The following is a 19,771-nucleotide window of genomic DNA, read 5'->3' as shown; positions in this document are numbered from 1 at the left end:
TTGATTCAGCTCCACTTTCCACAGACGTTTTTAAAAAGAGCTGCCCCAGCTCTTTAAGTTAAGAAATGTGGCCAGGTACAGTGGCTCAGGGCTATAATCACAACAATTTGGGAGGCCAAGGTGAAAGGATCACCTGAGGCCAGGAGCTCGAGACTAGCCTTGGCAACATAGTAAGACCCCCACCTCTGCCAAATATTTTTTTAAAAAGTTAGCTGGGCACGGTGGCACACACATGCAGTCCCAGCTACCTAGGAGGCTGAGGTGGGAGAATCACTTGGTCCCAGGAGTTTGAGGCTGCAGTGAGCTCTGATCACATCACTGAACTCCAGCCTGGGTGACAGAGCAAGACCTTGTGTCCAAAAAAAAAAAAAACAAAACAAAACAAAAAGAAATGTGCTCAAGCTCACTCATAATCAATATGAGCCCCACTGTTACACTGCCTTCAATTCTGGGGCAGTGTCAGCGTGAGCAAGGCAGAGGTCAGGCCTCTCCAGAGCAGGTGAGGGTGAGCAGGGAGAGGCTGGAGTGACGATTTGTATTGGGGAGCAGTGAGAGGCAGGGTGGAGCTCACACAGTGGATCTAAGTCGCAAGGGCCCTTAAATATTGTCTGGGGAACTTGAACTTAGTCCTGAAGGCTTAATCCTGTGCTGAGTGGAAGAGGAAGAAAATTGGAACTATACTCTGGAGTTTGGGGCCCTGGACCTGGTCTGGGTGGAGGGGTGGGTGAGGGGATGGTGAAAGAAATTAGGAACGGCAGACAAATGGCTTGGAGGAGAAATTGGTCAAAGCTGAGGGCAATATTATTGGGTCCTCCCTGCTTGAACATGTGCATTGAGTATGTCTGCCCCTAGCAGGCCAAATCATTGACCTCTTCTAGGTCAGCTCTCAGGGTCACATGTCCTGGTGTCATGGGAGGAAATATGGAGACACCAGTTGGCAAGTGCCATCTCATGGCTTAGGGGCTCAGACCGTCTCAAGCGCTATGGCAGGCTCCTGGGAGTGCCTTTACTGCTTGCCAGGATGTGGCTTCGTGGTCCGTGCACTTTGACTTACTGGCTTCTCCAACTTCTTTAATCAGCACTCCTTGCTGAGGCTGATGGAGCAACAAGCTACAGCTACAGCTGCATTTAATCATCAGAATCAGTTTCTTGACAGATGGCTTCCAGGGGACTTTGAGCAAGGAGATAGCAATGCAATGTTTGGGAAAGAGAATCTAGAGGCAGCAGAGAAGCAGTTAAACTTCTGCAATTCCTTCGGCCATCCTGAAGGGATGGAGGTAGCAGCCCAGCCTCCTCCCTCCAGGCCACATCCCTCTAGAGGCCACGTGATGTCTGAAGTTGGGCATGATGCTCTGGGGCTGGAAGAAGGTGAGCATATTTTGGGTGAGTGGTCAATTACTCCATTCAACCTTGACATCCAGAAATGTTACTGAGGCAGCTGTCACAGCTATGGCAGTAAAAAGAGCTCTAGACTTAAGTTGAGAGATGGCACATGAATCCCTGCTCTTCCTCGTGTTAAGCCACGTTACCAGGGTTGATCATTTAGCCTCTCTGAACCTTAGTTTCTTTGTCTATAAAATAGAGATGATAATTGTACCCATCTCATAAGTTCTTGTTATGACAGGGACACACTCTGGATGGCTCACCTAGTTCAGAACACAGGGAAGGGGACTCTCCCTAATTTCTTTAAGACTCAGCCCCAAGCGCCTCACACCCAATAAACTTTCCTGTGTTCGCATCCTAGTGGCCTGGGCTCCCCACCTCAGCAGCACTCACCACACTGCATTGTGCTGGTCCCTTTCCTTGTCTGCCTCCCTCACTAAACCAAGAGTTCCTCGAGGGACACTGTCTCTTTACAGTCAGCACCTACACAGTGCCTGGCATATGGCAGGTATGAAAAAGTTTGCCAAATAATCAACAAAAGAATGAACACCTACTTCCCTAAAAGAATGAAAAGTGAGGTCTAATTGGACCCCCCAAAAATGGTTGGCATGGTGATTCTCTGAGTTCTCACAAATGTTTATTAATTCACTTTAGACTTTTTCGAAGAATCAACGTAAAGCTTACTGGCCTTCTCTGCTAGAATGCCTATCTCCCTATTTTTGGAAAATGGATAGCACTGATACCCGCCAATTTTTTCATTCTTTATTTCTTTTGTTTATTTATTTATTTATTTAATTTTTTTGAGACAGGGTCTCTGTTGCCCAGGCTGGAGTGCAGTGGTGCAATCTCAGCTCACTGCAGCCTCCCACTCCCAGCCTCCCAGATTCAAGCGCTCAAGCAATTCTCATGTCTCAGCCTCCCAAGTAGCTGGGACTACAGATGTGTGCCACCACACCCAGCTAATTTTTGTAATTTTGTAGGGACAGAGTTTCGCCAAGTTGGCCAGGCTGGTCTCAAACTTCTGAACTCAAGCAATCCACCCTCCTCGGCCTCCCAAAGTGTGGGGACTACAGGTATGAGCCACTGTGCCTGGCCTGATCTCTGCCACTTTCTGTCACCTCTCCCATCCTTTGGGATTTCTCATCAAAGATAAATAGTAGGACATTTACTTTCCAAAAACAAAGGGATATGTACATGCATGTAGGCTGGAGACTTGAACTAATATAAAGGAGCCCTCTTAAAGTTTCCTTCTCTTACTAGGTGACAAATTTCTCTCCTAATTTTGCTTGACTTCCCTTTCCAGCCTTAATACTCTTATACTTTCTGGGAAAGATGTAAGTGCAAGAACCTCAAAATTTTGCTTTCCAACTGATATTTATTAGCCTAGCTCATTCTCTGTCAGTCACTTGGCCTGTGCACTCTGGATTCCCCTGGCTTTGAACCCAGCTTTAGAAAACCCTCTTGGTTTTAGCATTTTTAATAGCCTCAGCTTCCCTTGAGCTTTAGCTTTCTTGAAGCATTTCTTAAATGTAAATGCTACTCTTTTGTACCAGTCCCATAGATCTCTTTTGAAAAACCGAGTTCACTGAGGAGCTTAGTTTTGAGTGGAAGTGGCAGAAACCTGATCAGAGGTCTGCTTGCATCCCCATTGGATCTGACATGCAGTGTCTCCATCTGAGAACGATTCCCCATCCATCTATATGCAGAAAGAAAACTACTTACCATTCTGTTGGTAAAGTTACTGAAGTTCTCAACCAACACCTGCTTGATCATGTCTGGCTCAGAAATAACAATAAACATCCGACGACCGAGATAGTACCTGGGAGGAATAAAAAATGCGTTAAAATGTGTTGCATTACCCATTTCTCCTTTCCAAAAAAGAATTCACAGTGGCTTAGAATGAGGGATAAAAGATAACTAGGAAGTAAAGGTATGGAGACAATGAGGAAATGTATGTTCCAATCATAAGCAACCATATAGCTGTGATGATGTAACATCAAATTTCTTTCCATCAGCACTCATGGAATGCCACCTTGCACCGGTCCCTGGAGACTCTGGGTTGAATAAGATACACTCCCTGCCCAAGGAGCTTATTACAGCCTAATAGGAAAGACAGAGCTATACATGTAAATGCAATAATAAAGGGTTCATAAGATCCAGTAGTAAGACAAAGAAGGAAAATGGCAGAGGTCGGTGTTATCCATATTTCCCCAAAACGGAAAGATAGGAATTCTAGCAAGAGAAGACCAATAACCTTTATACCAATTCTCAGAAAAAGTCTAAAGTGAATTAATAAACAGATGCTTGTGAGGAAAGATTAAACCTGCTTGGGAAGAACTGAATATCTGGTCGCCACACCTATATATAAAGGAGCTCAATAGGTACTTTTTAAAATTTTATTTTTATTTTTGTGTTGGAGTCTTGCTCTTTTGTCCAGGCTGTACTGCAGTGGTGCTATCTCAGCTCATTGCAACCTCCCCCTCCCGGGTTCAAGCGATTCTCCTGCCTCAGCCTCCTGAGTAGCTGGGATTACAGGCGCCCATCACCATGCCCAGCTGTTTTGTATTTTTAGTAGAGACAGGGTTTCACCTTGTTGGCCGGGCCGGTCTTGAACTCCTGACCTCAAGTGATCCACCCACCTCGGCCTCCCAAAGTGCTGGGATTACAGGCATGAACCTCCATGCCCAGCCCTCAACAGATACTTAATGACATTAATGAAAATATGGATGAAAGGCTCAGTCAGTCAGCTGGTGGCGTGAACTCTAACTGGAGATAGTGCGTAAACACATGTCATATTATACTTACAAAAGTACTGGGGGCACAAAAGCAAATCAAGACCCAGTCACAGTTTCCAAGGGTCTGACCATCTGACAGGAGAGACAATTAGGCAATTAACATACAGCGTGATGTTCTGGCAGGCATGAGTGACCCTGCAGGCACACCCAACTCAATGCTTGGAGAAAAGAGAGTGAAGGACTTCCCAGAGGTGGTGCTTCCCAAGCTGAGTTCTGGAAGATGAGCAAGAGTTAGTCCAGGAAGAAGGGGTGACAAAGGAGGTGAGGGTGTGCTGGCTGGAGGAATCAGCTAGAGCAGTTGAACCAGGGACAAGCCTGCTTGGGGGAACCATGAGTGCTGGACTACCAACTGTGCAAAGCAAGCCAAGGCGATGACAGGCGGCCCACTGTGTAATGACATGTTTTCAGTGTACGAAATTATACTTTCAGGGATGTAATTTGATTGCTGGTGTATCCAGCTCAGAGCAGTAAGGAACAGATTTTAAAGGGGAAAGTCACACTGAAAAGCAGCCAATTTTACTCTGGCACTTATTTACCAAGAACTTTTCATAAACCCAAATGACATTAATTGTTTTAAATTCTTCTCCTTCTCATTGACTATAGAAAACAATAAAAATATTTGTCTGGCACATATTAGGCACTTGGAAAACATTTACCTGAGTCATCGTATTTTCCAAAATTGTCAGGAAAATCTTTGGGAAACAGGAATTCAACAGATGTGGTACAAAGAAAGAAAAGAATACTAACTACTTTTTGTGTTTGTTTGTTTGTTTGTTTTTACTGATTTTAACCAAGAAAACAAAAAACAACTCAATAAGGCCATAAATCAATGCTTTTATAAAATTTATGGTGAGGGTCGTGGAGTCTTTTGAGAATCTAATGAAAGCTGTGGACACTTACAGCATTCTGCATACAATCTGAGAAGTCCTTGGATCTCTCAACACCCTTCGAGAGCAATGTTTCTCAAATATACAATGTGCTTAAAAGTCACCTTGGCCTGAAGAAATAACAGCTGAAAATTTCTGAATTTTGCAAAAGACATAAACCTACATATTAAAGAAGCTGAGTGAATCTCAACTCAGATGAACCCAAGGAAATCCATGCCAAGATACCTCATAGTTAAACTTCTGAAAACTAAAAAAGAAAGAAAAACATCTTGAAAACAGCCAGAGAGAAATAATGTATTATCTATAGGGAACACCAGTTCAAAGGACAGCAGGTTTTTTATCAGGAACCATGGAAGCCAGAAGGAAGTGGCACATTTTTCAAGTGCTGAAAGGAAATAACTGTCAATCACAAGTCATCTATTTGGTGAAAGTATCCTTCAGGAGAAAAGTGGAAATAATGGCATTCTCTGATGAAGGAAAACTAAGAGATTTTGTCACTCACATATTTACCCTTAAAGAATGGCTGAAGGATGTTCTCCAAACAGAAAGGAAAGGGAAATGATAACAGAAGAAAGTGTGGAACTTCGGAAAGGAAAGAAGGACAATGAAATGGATAAAAATAATAGAGTATCCTTCTCAGGAGTCTCTTAAATCATACTTGATGGTTGAAGCAAAAATTTCACCACCATATGATGTGGTACTCAATGTACTTAGAAGATATACTTAAGACAATTATATTTTAAAAGTAAGGAGGCTAAAAGGACCAATGGCAAGGCATTCATACTCATAGATTGTGATAAATTATATAGGCATATTTACACAAGAACTAAGAAAAACTATTTTAAAATTATAATAAGCCAAAATAGAACTTTGAAAAATGTTCAAGTTATCCACAAAAAGGTAAAAAAAATGAAACAAGGAGCAGAAGGAATAAGAGAACAAATACACTACTATAATGGTGAATATAATGTAATAACTAGATAACAATATATCAAAATGTATGGCTGCAGCTAAAGCAATGTGGAGAGAGAAATTGATAGCACTAAATGCTACTTCAGAAAAGAGGAAAGATCTTAAATGAATAATCTATGCTCCTATCTCAAGAAACTAGAAAAAGAAGAACAAAGAACCTTATCAAGCACAGGAAAGGAAATAATAAAAAAAAAGTGCAGAACTCTATGAACCTGAAAACAAAAACCATAGAAAAATTAATGAACAAAAAACTGGTTCTTTGAAAAATATCAATAAAATGGATAAACCTCGAGCAAGACTAACAAAGATAAAAGAGAGAAGACACAAAACGCCAACATCAGGAATGAAATCACTACAAATAGTGTAGCTATTAAAAGGGTAAGGGACTACTACAAACAACTTTAGACTAATATATTTAAAAACTAGAAAGAAATTGACAAACTGTGAAAATTACAAACTACTAAAGCTCAACCAAGATGAAGTGGGCAATCTGAATAATCTTATAACCACAAAACAATTAATAATTTTAATTAAATTTCAAATTTTAATTATTCATATTTTTTATTTGAATTCATAATTTAAAATTTCCTGAAAAACACATCTCCAGGCCAGGGTATCTTGGAGTCTCTTAAATCATACTTGATGGTTGAAGCAAAAATTACACCACCATATGATGTGGTACTCAATGTACTTAGTACAATTCTCTAATGTAGAATTCTCAGTGGAGAATTCTACCAAATACTAAAAGAAGAATTAACACTAATTTTACAATATCTTCCAGAAGATAAAAGAGGAGGGAACACTTCACAAGTCAATTTATGAGGACAGGTTTACTCTGATACCAAAACCAGCCAAAGATAGTACAAGAAAAGTATAGACCAGTATCTCTCATGACCTTAAACACAAAAATCTTCAACAAATCAAATCTAGCACTATATAAAAAGACTTATATACCAAAACCAAGTGGTATTGATTCTAGGTGTCCAAGGCTGATTCAATATTTTCAAAGCAATCAATATAATTCACCATATTAACTGCCTGAAAAATAAAAAATTATGTGATTATATCAGTTGACATGAGAAAGCATTTGACAAAATCCAGCACTCATTCACGATAAAAACTCTCAGGAATAGAGACGAGTTCCTCAGTTTGATAAAGGGCATCTACAAAAACCTTACAGCTAACGTCATACTTAATGTGAAAGACTGAACGCTTTTCCTTAAGATGGGGAACAAGGCAATGATGTCCTCTTTCACTACTCTTATTTGACATAGTATTGGAAGTTCTAGCCAGTGCAATAAGGCAAGAAAAATAAATGAAAAGCACATAGACTGAAAAGGAATAAATAAAATTGTCCCTATTTTGAGATGACATGATATCTACAGAGAAAATATGAAAAAATTTAAAAACAATCTTAGAACTAATAAGTGAGTTCAGCAAGGTTGCAGGATTCCAGATCAACATACAAAAAAAAAATCAATAGCATTTCTATATGCTAACAATGAACATGTGTGAACCAAATGAAAACACATTGCCATTTACAATGTTGATGAAAGAAATAAAAGAAGACTTAAGTAAGTGGAGAAACATATCATGTTCATGGATTGGAAGACTCCACAATGTAAAGATATCAATTCTCCCAAAACTGGTGTATCGGTTTAATGCAATTCCAATCAAAGTCTCAGCAAGAATATTTGTAGGTGTAGACAAACTTATTCCAAAACTTATATAGAAAGGCAAAGAACTTAAAATAACTAAATCAATTTTGAAAAAAGAATAAAGTGGGAGGAATCAGTCTACTAGATCCCAAGACTTGGCTATGGTGGTCAAGACTGTGTGGTATTGGCAGAAAGACAAACACATAGATCAATGGGACAAAATAGAGAACCCAGAAGTAGACCCACATATATATGCTCAACTGATAATTTTGACAGAGATACAAAAGCAATTCAATGCAGGAAGGGTAGGTTTTTCAACAAAAGATGCTAGAGTAGGCCAGGCATAGTGGATCACGCCCGTAATTCCAGCACTTTGGGAGGCCGAGGAAGGTGGATAACTTGAGGTCAGGAGTTTGAGACCATCCTGGCCAACATGGTAAACCCTATCTCTACTAAAAATACAAATAACTATCCGGGCATGGTGGCACATGCCTGTAGTCCCAGCTACTCGGGAGGCTGAGGCAGGAGAATTGCTTGAACCTGGGAGGTGGAGGTTGCAGTGATCCAAGATCAAGCCACTGCACTACAGACTGGGAGACAGAGTGAGAAAACAAAAAAAGATGCTAGAGCAATTGACATCCATAGGCAAAATATAAACCTCATACCTTATGCAAAAAATGAACTCAAAATGGACTACAGAATTAAATGTAGAATGTGAAACTATAAAACTTCTAGAAAAGTAAAAAAAAAAATCTTTGAAATTTAGAGCTTGGCAAAAAGTTCTTAGACTTAACACTAAAACATAATCCATAAAGGACAAAAATAAAAAAGTTCAACTTGATCAAAATTAAAAATTTTTGCCCTTTCAAAGACACTGTTAAGAAGATGAAAAGACATGCTACAGGCTAGGAGACAATATTTGCAAACTACCTACCCGACAAAGGACTTGCATCTGGATTCACAGAAGAATTCTACCAGACATTCAAAGAAGAATTGGTACCAATACTTTTGACACTATTCCACAAGATAGAGAAAGAAGGAACCCTCCCTAACTCATTCTATGAAGCCAGCATCACCCTAAAACCAAAACCAGGAAAGGATGCAACCGAAAAAGAAAACTACAGACTGATATCCTTGATGAATATAGATGCTAAAATCCTTAACGAAATACTAGCTAACCAAATCCAACAACATATCAAAAAGATAATCCACGAACATCAAGTGGGTTTCATAACAGGGATGCAGGGATGGTTTAACATACACAAGTCAATAAGTGTGATACACCACATAAACAGAATTAAAAACAAAAATCATGTGATAATCTCAATAGATGCAGAAAAAGTATTCAACAAAATCCAGCATCCCCTTATGATTAAAACTCTCAGCAAAATTGGCATACAAGGTACATACCTTAATGTAATAAAGGCCATCTATAACAAATGCACAGCCAACATAATACTAAATGGGGAAAAGCTGAAAGCATTCCCTCTCGGAACTGGAGCAAGACAAGGATGCCCACTCTCATCACTCCTCTTCAACATAGTACTGGAAGTCCTAGCCAGAGCAATCAGACAAGAGAGAGAAAGAAAGAAAGAAAGAGAGAAAGAGAGAGAGAGAGAAAGAGAGAAAGAGACAGAGAGAAAGAGAGAAAGAGACAGAAAGAAAGAAGGAAAGAAAGAAGGAAGGAAAGAAAGAAAAAGAAAGCAAGCATCCGTATCGCTCAAGAGGAAGTCAAACTGTCACTGCTGACAATACAGTCGTTTACCTTGAAAACCCTAAGGACTCCTCCAGAAAGTTCCTGGAACTGATAAAAGAATTCAGCAAAGTTTCCAGATACAAGATTAATGTACACCAATCAGTAGCTCTTCCATACACCAACAATGACCAAGCGGAGAATCAAATCAAGAACTCAACCCCTTTTACAATAGCTGCAAAAAAATAAAAATACTTAGGAATATACCTAACCAAGGAGTCGAAAGAACTCTACAAGGAAAACTACAAAACGCTGCTGAAAGAAATCATGGATGAAACAAACAAATGGAAACACATCTCATGCTCATGGATGGGTCAAATCAATATTGTGAAAATGATCATATTGCCAAAAGCAATCTACAAATTCAATGCAATTCCCATCAACATACCACCATCATTCTTCACAGAATTAGAAAAAAGAATTCTAAAATTCATATGGAACCAAAAAAGAGCCTGCATAGCCAAAGCAAGACTAAGCAAAAAGAACAAAATCTGGAGGTATCTCACTACCTGATTTCAAACTGTACTATAAGGCCATAGTTACCAAAACGGCGTGATACTGGTATAAAAATAGGCATATAGACCAATGGAAGAGAATAGAGAACACAGAAATAAACTCAAATACTTAAAAACAACTGATCTTTGACAAAGCAAACAAAAACGTGAAGTGGGGGAAGGACACCCTTTTCAATAAATGGTGCTGGGATAATTGGCTAGCCACATGTAAGAAAATGAAACTGGATCTTCATCTCTCATACACAAATTAACTCAAGATGGATTAAAGACTTAAACCTAAGACCTGAAACTATAAAAATCCTAGAAGATAATATTGGAAAAACCTTTCTAGACCTTGGCTTAGGCAAGGATTTCGTGACCAAGAACCCAAAAGCAAACGCAACAAAAACAAAGTTAAATAGCTGGGACCTAATTAAACTAAAGAGCTTTTGTACGGTAAAAGGAACAGTCAACAGAGTAAACAGACAACCCACAGAGTAGGAGAAAATCTTCACAATCTATATATCTGACAAAGGACTAATATCCAGAATCTACAATGAACTGAAACAAATCGTAAGAAAAAAACAAACAATCCCATCAAAAAGTGGGCTAAGGACCTGAATAGACAATTCTCAAAAGAAGATACACAAATGGCCAATAAATAAATGAAAAAATGTTCAACATCACTGATGATCAGGGAAATGCAAATCAAAACTGCAATGTGACACTACCTTACTCCTGCAAAAACGGCCATAATCAAAAAATAATAATAAAAATAAACAGTAGATGTTGGCGTGGATGTGGTGATCAGGGAGCACTTCTACCCTGCTGGTGGGAATGTAAACTAGTACAGCCAGTATGGAAAACAGTGTGGAGTTTCTTTAAAGAACTAAAAGTAGAACTGCCATTTGGTCCACCAATCCCACTACTAGGTATCTACCCAGAGGAAAAGAAGTCATGATTCAAAAAAGATACTTGCATGGCATGTTCATAGCAGCACAACTCACAATTGCAAAATCAGGGAACCAACCCAAATGTCCGTCAATCAATGAGTGGATAAAGAAACTGTGGTATATATGTATGGTGGAATACTACGCAGCCATAAAAAGGAATGACATAACAGCATTTGCAGTGACTTGGATGAGATTGGAGAGTATTATTCTGAGTGAAGCAACTCAGGAATGGGAAACCAAACATCGTCTGTTCTCACTGATATGTGGGAACTAAGCTATGAGGACACAAAGGCATAAGAATGATACAAGGGACTTTGGGGACTTGGGGGGTGGGGAGAGTGGGAGGAGGGTGAGGGATAAAAGACACAAATATGGTGCAGTGTATACTTCTCAGGTGATGGGTGCACCAAAATCTCAGAAATCACCACTAAAGAACTTACTCATGTAACCAAATACCACCTGTACCCCCAATAACTTATGGAAAAATAAAATAGAAAATGGGCAAAAGACATGAACAGACATTTCACTACAGAGGATATACAGATGCCAAGTAAACACATGAAAAGATGTTTAACATTATTAGCCATTGGTGAAGTTCAAATTAAAACCACAATGAGATATCATTTCACATCTATCAGAAAGGCTAAAATTTTAAAAGAATAGTGATAACATCAAAGGCTGGTGAACATGTGGAGAAAGTGGATCATTTATAAGTTGTTGACGTGAAGATAAAACCATAAAGCCACTTTGGCGATTTCTTACAAAACTAACCATGTACCTCTGATATGACCCAGCAATTGCACTCTTGAACATCTATCCCAGAGACATGAAAACTTACAATCACAGAAAACGTGTACATGAATGTTTACAGCAGCTTTGTTTGTAATAGGCAAAAACTGAAAACAATTCAAATGTTCTTCATTGGGTAGATGGGTAAACAAACTGTAGTACATCTATACAACGGAATACTATGCAGCAATTTAAAAAAGAACAAGCTATTGTGTTACATGCACAAATTTGGATGGATCTCAAGGGAATTTTGTGACTGAAAAAACAAATATCATTAGATTACATGCTGTATGATTCTGTTTACCTAACATTCTTGAAATAAAATTATAGAGATGGTGAACACATTAGTGGTTGCCAGGGGTTAGGGATAGGGGTGGTGATGGGTGCGTGTGGCTATGCAGGGGTAGCTCTAGAGAGCTTATGATCATAGGATAGTCTTTATCTTGGCTGTGGTGGGGGTTACACAGATCTACACAGTGATAAAACTGCATAGAACTACACACACACACACATACACACACACACGAGTGCATATAAATCTGGAAAAAATATGATAAGCACTGTGGGTTGTACCAGGGTCATTCTCCTGGTTTTCATAACGTGCTATAGTTACACAAGAGGTTACCACTGGGGGAAGCTGGGTAATGGGAGCATAGAACTTCCCCGTACATACTTTTTTCAACTTCCTGTCCATCTATAATTATTTCAAAATTAAAAAATTTTAAAAAGTCACTGGGGAGCTTAATAAACTCTAAATTCACAGCCAAGCTCCCCACCAAGACTAATCTAGCAGGCCTGGGTAGGGCCCAGGAATCTGCATTTTATCCAGCTCTCAGATTCTGATGCAAGAGGACTCTTTCCATACTCTGAGAAATGCTGTCCTAGGGCCATGGTTTCCAGCCTCGAGGGCTTGTCAAAACCAACTGCAGAGCATTCAGAAATAATAATGCCTGGCCCTACCCAGACCTACCAGACCAGAGTCTCTGGGGTGGGACCCAGGCACCTCCTATTTTAACAAGCTCCCATTGGATCCTGATGTGATTGCCTATAACCAGATTGTGGACCCAATCTGATTGGGTAAGCACCTGCTCTATATTTAACCAAAGTTCACACCCATTCTCATTTCCCTAAATTCTTAGATCTAAAAGGAAAGCAATTACACTGTAGGGCACACACATCTTTTGGTAATACATTTGTATTGATTTAGTTATTATCAAAATAATCTTACACATAATCTAGATTTTTTAAAGAAACAAAATAATACTTCTACTTTCAAAAGAAAGTTGTCCTTCCAAGTAGTTAGCTTGGGAGTCTTCCTGCTTTTTTTTTTTGTAGTAATATTGTTAATGCTAAAAACAATTTTGCAACAATTCCTTTAGAATTGCTTCAGAGCTGGTTTATGAATCTCGTGAGAAAACTGGTCCCATTTTACATGTAAATTGTGTAATCTTGTGAATTTATATTTACAAAAATGCTCATCTGTAGTTTGAGGAGCTCCTGAAAAGACCTTGAATGGAGAAAAAATGTAAGGGAAATGTGTCTTAGGCACACATAGGTTTCGTTTTGGGTGCCTGGGATGGCTCCCCTGCTTTTGTCTGCCCACTACATCTTGTGGAACCACCCCCCGCATTCCATGCAGTTCTGAAGGAGCTCTCAGTGTTAGAACTCTGTCCCTCTGGTCATGGGGGTGGGCTCACCACCCAGGCATGGCCAATCCTAGTATCTCATCTCCTTGGCAACAGTGACTGGTCCAAGGGGTGGACACATGACCCACTCCAGGCCAGTATGGATCCTTCATTGGGATTTCTACATGGATGCTGGGGTGAAAAGCTCTGACTTTCTCCTGGAGCTGCTACACTGAGAATATATTAATCTAGGGCTGATGGCGGCCATTTTTCTACCACATGGAGAGAGCCTGTCTGCAGAAGGAGCTAATAGAGACCAGCAGAGATTTCAGATAGACAGACTGCCTATGAAGCGCAAGTTAGAGTCCAAACTTTCCTCCTGCAGCTCTTCATTCCATCCTCCTAGCTTACATTAGTTAGTCTGTGCTAAAGTTAGTTTGTGTTGGGTTTCCTATAATTTGAAATCAGGAAGTCCTAGCTAGTGAGGTGCCCCTTTTTCTTCTCAACCTTGTGAATTCCCAGTGCCATTCTGCCTCTCAAAGCTTACTTCCCTAGAAGGGCCTGATCTTGGTATTGCAGAATGGTGTGAATGTGAGGCAGTGTCTTCCTGCTCCCTGAGATGGCGTGGGTCCTGGAGATTAATATGCAACAGACCTTAGCAGGTGGGATCCAGGGTCGTCCAGCCATACCACTCACACAGAAATACGTTCCAGGTGCAAACTTCTGAAACTCTCTGGGCCATTGCTGAAATATGGGAGTGAAAACTAAGTTATCTCTGTAGTTTACTGGAACTGTAAATCCTATAATTCCTACAAATTTGAAAGGAAATTAAAGTATGGGGTGTTTGAATTTTAGTTCTACTTCCTATAGGGTGCAAAGAAACTTCTCATACTAGTGAAATATTTGCAGAGGTTGTAGATTCTTCTCAAACCTTTGAGATTAGCAACAACAATCGTTAGCATTTATTTTGAGTATTTACTATTGACCAGGCTTCATTCTAAGTGCATTGCATGTATTTCCTCATGTAATTCTCATAGAAAATGGATGAGGCCATTATTTTATCCACTTTTCAGAATAAGAAACTGAGACTTAGAGAGGCAAAGTCACTTGCCCAAGACAGGGACTTGACCCCAGCCCAGGTCCTTGGTGGTGAGCATGCTGTCACCTATTCCAGTGACTGCTCTTAGCTCGGGTGGCCTGTCTTTGAACCCGCTCCAGTGCTGGGTAGGTGTGCAAGGGAAAGCAGGCAGGCTCCCAGCTGTGCAGACTGTGGCTTTTAAAGGTGGAGATTTAGAGCATATTCTTGCTTAATGGACCAGAAAACCTCCAGCCCAATTAAGGAGGTAAGGCCTTGGTTCACTCCAATCCAAACTTACATATAGACTCCTTTCCGGGCAAGAAATTCTTAACCAGTTATTCATCTGTACTTAGCTATGCAATTAAGAATTCACTTATTCAACTCCAAAGCACCTGGTTGAAGAGAAAATGTAGGCAAATCAGTGAAGTATTGTGTAGACAAAAATAACCACTTGTTTGACTTGTTTAATTAGTGGTTTTCTCTCTTTTTTTAAACTGACCAGTCAGTTAAACCAAAATAGTTCACAGCCGCCTTCTGGGAACTTAAGTAGAATAGACTGTTGGGATTAGCCTGGGGGCTGCCTGGCCTCATTCCAGAAGGCCTGCCCCTGTTAGGGGTGACTGAGCTATAGACTGTTCCTAGTGGTGGTGGGCAGGGGGTCACCTACAGGCACGGACATCAAAAAATGTCCAAATGACACAGCCGAATGGAAAAGCACATTGTAAAATAGTATGGGGAGCTCTGTTAATAAATAATTGTCGGTCTTTCTATTAACTAGTCCCTTCAGAAAGCATTTATGGAGCACATACTCTGTGTCAGACCCCCGGCTCATGGGGCATAGATCCTGAGTGGGAAATTATGGGGCACTGTCCTTTTCATCTTATCTATTTCTTGAATGTTTATTGTTTTATAATGAGTACATGTGACTTCTACAATGAAAAAAAAGAGGAGAGGGAGAATTTGTCACTGGATCGGTCCCCCGAGACTGTCAGAGGCAGAGTGGCGGTTGGCAGTGCCACAGTTGCAGGTGTTAGAGAGTCTTAGGAACTTGGGCTCAAGGCTTTGTCCTGTAATTTAACAGCTGTATCACCTTGAGCAAATCAACCTTCTTAAGACTGTTTCTATGATTAAAGAGACTGTTATGAGGTCAGATGAGAATAGTTTGTCCAAACAGTAAAGTTTAATGAAAATGCTGGTCATGGTCACCTTCCGGTGACAGGTAGAGGGCCCCTGCAGGCCCCAGCAGGTGGGCCACACCCTGCTGCTGCCACTTTGTCAGGGACGAGGAAGCTGAGTGAGGAAGTGCCCTACGGGGGCATCAGGAGGCCCCTGACGGGAGCCCAACACCCCCCACATCAGCAGAAGGAACAGAAAGGCATGCACAGGCCGGGCGTGGTGGCTCATGCCTGTAATCCCAGCACTTTGGGAGGCCGAGGCCGGCGGATCACCTGAGGTCAGGATTTTGAGACCAGCCTGGCCAACATGGCGAAACCCCGTCTCTACTAAAAGTACAAAAATTGCGCCATTGCTTTCCAGCCGGGGTGACAAGAGCAAGACTCTGTCTCAAAAAAAAAAAAAAAAAAAAAAAGCCATGCACATTGGGAAACTTCTGATTTTCAGGATTTTCAGGTAGAACTGATGAGGGCTTTCAGCTCCTCTGACAACTGCTAAACGCCAAGCATCTGAGAACTTCTTGTCTCCGTGACAGTTTTATTTCCCAGCAGGCTGAGGATGCTAACAGGGTAGCTGCTGTCCTACCCTCAAGTCTGACCTTTGCTGTGGAATGTCCATGTGGAAGCGGCAGGAGGCTCAGTGAGGAAAGGGGTAGATGCTACTGCAGATCACAGTTGTGAGTGTCTGAGATGCTTAGCTTCCAGAGCTAAGGAGAAGTCCAGTGCTGGGAGTACCTGGGCATTTGACTCACGGGTGCTCCTCCGGGGCTGGACGGTCCACAGGGTGCCATGGAGAAAGCAGGGTCCCCAGAGTCCTGGGGCTCTGTCCCTGCTTGGCTCATGGGGTGTCTTTCCCTTTTGGGTCAGCTCTCCCATCTGCCATTAGAGCAAGAGGCTTGAGTCAGCTGAATGACAGAGCAGACTCAGCTACCAGGGAGCTTTTTCTTGAGGAGCCAGTGACACACTCATAGGCCATGGAGTCTGGAGTTGCTTTGCCAGGGCTCCTGTCTGTCACTCTGAGCAGGGTCAGGCATCATCTGCCCATGTTACCCTCAGAGTACTCATGCCTGGGGTCCACCCTAAATTCACAGAGCCCTGCAGAGATCAATGGACTGAACCAGCCCTTTCTCAGCCCCTCCCCTTTCAGGGGTTTGTAGGGCCTGTTCAGCAACTTTCTTTTGCCCTTTTCAGGCTGGTACAATCCCTGGTCCCTTGCTTCCGGGCCAGACTTTGGACCTCCCACTCAGAGGTTTCTGTCTCCATCATTCTGGCCTGCTGCTTGTCCACATGTGGGCCCCAACTCCACTTATCCACCTAGGACTTCGTAAAGTGCAAATCTGAGTATGCTGCTTCTTTGCCGAAAACCCTTCAGTGGCTTGCCAAGATCAAGTCCTTAGGGAGTCTTTAGCATGTAGCACATGACGTCCTTCACACCCTGCTCCCTGCCTTGTTCTTTGGCCTTGTGCCTCCCTATTCCCCCTGCCTGCCCACCCCCGGCCCCCCTCCCCGCCCCACCGCCAAGAGCCAATCCTGATCATACCGACTGAAACCCTCCATGATCTCTCACTCCCGTGCCTTTGCACATGCTGTTCCCCCTGCCTTGCCTGGAACAGCTCCCCTTTTCTTGCCTGGTTGACTCCTAGTGGTTCTCTAGTCATTGTAATTTTTTTCCTGACTGTCTTTCTGCTTGTTTGTAAGTGGTGGAAACACATCTTGTCTTCTTATCTTTGATATCTAGTGTTCATTATGGTGTTAAGCATGCAGTGGGAATTCCATGATGTCAACGCAGTGTGCTGTATTCCAGCTCCAACTTCTAACGCCAACTGGCTTCAGGCCCTGTCTCTCTCGCCTGGACCACTGAGGAGCTCCCAGTGAAGCTCTCTGTATCCAAACCAACCCTCCTGCCAAGGCCAATCATCTTTGTAAAACAGAAGCTGACTGTGTCGTTCTGTTCCCTATAAATCTCTAGTGGTTCTCCATCATTTGAAGCAAGTTTAAGCTTCTTCACTTGTAACCAACCAGGGGCCCTTCAGGAGCTCCTGACTGCTCTCCTCATCCCATTCCTCTTATACCTGTGTTTCCAAATGTTCTCAGTTCACGGTGCCCTTAGTGACTCAGTAATTTCTTCATAGCGCTCCCCAGGCCAAAAGAAGAACCCCACAGTCTCATTTCTAAGTAGATAAGTTCAAACAACTTTATAAGTATACATGTTCTAGCAAGTTAGTGGACATTTGAAGAAATAATACATGTAAACTGAAAGCAGTTCCTACAGTGCCTGACAGATGTTGCTGTATTTGTCACAAATATTCAAAATGCCATAGTCCAGGAAGCCCCTGTGAGTTCACTGTGGCACCCTGGGGTGTCTCAGCACACAGTTTGGGAACCACAGCCTTTCACTCTTGCTGTGAAAAAGTTATTTATGGTTCCCCACATGTGCAGTATTCCCCTGCTCTGCCTCTTTGCACGTATTTACCCTCTAAAGTGCCGGCTGCCCTCTTGTTAGTTTGGAAAACTTCAGACAGTCGGGTCACCTGTCCCCTCTTTGTGGAGGCTTCATGGACCCTTCGCTCCTTGCAGTTTCCGTGGCACCTGGTCCTTTCCTCTACTGACCAGCGTCATCCTCTGTTTATTGATAAGCTCCTGATCGTTCTGCAAGTTCTCTCAAGACAAAGCCCATCTTATCTGTCTGTGCATCCCCAAGAAGCTAGCAGAGCGCCTCACTCTTAAGAGCAAATGGAAGGATGGTTTTAAGCTGCCTTTCCAGGACTGGGAAATCATTGTATCCTCTTGGATTCCCTATTACTCCTCCTGGCAGAAGGAGGTTTCAACTCTGAGGCCAGACTTGAAACCTCAGAATCCTTTTTTCCCTTTATCCACATTTATCCTGCTTCCAAAATTCACCTAGCCCCTGGTCATTTTCTAAAACTTGGGGCCTGCTTACTTCACTCCTACCACCCTGGAGAGGTGCCCCCTGCAGAGGTGCCCTGTTGGCTCCGTCAGCCATGGGCCTGCCTCTGTGGCTGGCCCCAGCCAGTCTCAGGTCTAGTGGGGCAAAGAGTCCTCTGTGGGGAAGCTGAGCATACAGAACCCTCAGATCACCTCCCACTTCAACCTGGTGATTCTGCCAAAAACTTCATTTGAACTAGAGTTCCCATGATGTGATGACATCAAGACATGTCATCCAGATCCCCCTTCTGGGAAGGACTTGCTGTCCAGCAGCCAAGACTGTGGTCAGCAGAGAGCCTCCAGCTGTTAGCTCCTTCAGGGCTAGCCTCAGCTGCTGAGGTCCATGTCACTGGGGTCGCCCCCTTCCTGGTAAAGCCCACATCCAGTGGCCAGGCTGAGTAGGAACACAGAGAGTTGGCTTTTTGTCCTACTGGGGGATGACTGAAAGCTTTCTCCTCCTTCCCTTCACTGATCCCTAGTAAACATCTTGCCCCTCAAACCCCATCTCTAGAAACGGACCTGCAAGACATGGCTTTAAGCAGCTTACAGGCCATTAGCAAGGGTAACAAAAGGATAACAAACATGTCTTCAGCCCGGCAACGAAGGCTTTCCAGTGTGTGATGATGATCGGCCAATCCATCCATGTCCCCCTCTCCAGCCGCAACTTCCATTCCCCTAACCATTCCCACCTCAAGGGCTTTTCTCTGACTGTTTTTACTGAGTGGAACATTCTTTCCCCTCACCTCCCCCTTATTCATTCTTCAAGACCTACTTCCTCCTAGAAGCCTTCTCTGCCTTCCCTGGTCCATGATTCTACCCAGAATCCTGTTTCCTGTTCTTTCTGGGTTTCCTGTTCTTCTGGGTTTCTTTCTGGGTGTCCTGTCCTTCTCTTGCAGAAGTCAGCCGCTTTACTACCTGGCATTCTTGAGCAACTTGGCCCACGTCTGGGTTTTTCTCCTAAATTAGATGTCAGCTTTCTTTGAGAAAAGAGACATGAATGATACATTTTCTGGAGGGGGTGGGTAGTCTCTCCCACTGCCATGAGCTCCATGCTATACAGGTAGCAAAGACTGAAGTATCTGTTGAGTGGACAAGATCTGGAGCAGGGCCAGCAGTGAGCACTTCAAGAGATGGGGAAACCGTCCTCTCTGTGCCATTGGAAGACATGGACATAGACTCCAAAGAGTGTGGGAAAGGTCAAAAGGAAGAAGCGGGACACGCCTCCCTGAAAGAATGGAGAACTGATGGTAGAAAGAGCATTGCATT

At 42.4% G+C, this 19,771-nt stretch overlaps 1 protein-coding gene across 3 annotated transcripts in view; it reads right to left on the bottom strand.

Annotated features, from left to right (window-relative positions):
• TBXAS1 (thromboxane A synthase 1) overlaps window positions 1–19,771 on the bottom strand; it is a 190,235-nt gene that overhangs the window by 105,505 nt on the left and 64,959 nt on the right. For 2 of the 3 annotated variants that reach the window (XM_030825843.1, XM_003270804.4), the window contains exon 4: window positions 3,106–3,202. In XM_030825843.1, the coding sequence (XP_030681703.1) occupies window positions 3,106–3,202 (97 nt within the window). Of the gene's footprint in view, window positions 1–388; window positions 1,359–3,105; window positions 3,203–19,771 lie in introns of those variants that run through there. The other variant, XM_030825844.1, reaches the window with a different exon arrangement.

Source organism: Nomascus leucogenys, chromosome 13, assembly GCF_006542625.1.
Source record: "Nomascus leucogenys isolate Asia chromosome 13, Asia_NLE_v1, whole genome shotgun sequence".
In the NCBI taxonomy this organism is placed as follows: domain Eukaryota; kingdom Metazoa; phylum Chordata; class Mammalia; order Primates; family Hylobatidae; genus Nomascus; species Nomascus leucogenys.
The sequence above is the reverse complement of the archived record's forward strand: the minus strand, read 5'-3'. Positions and strand labels throughout refer to the sequence as shown.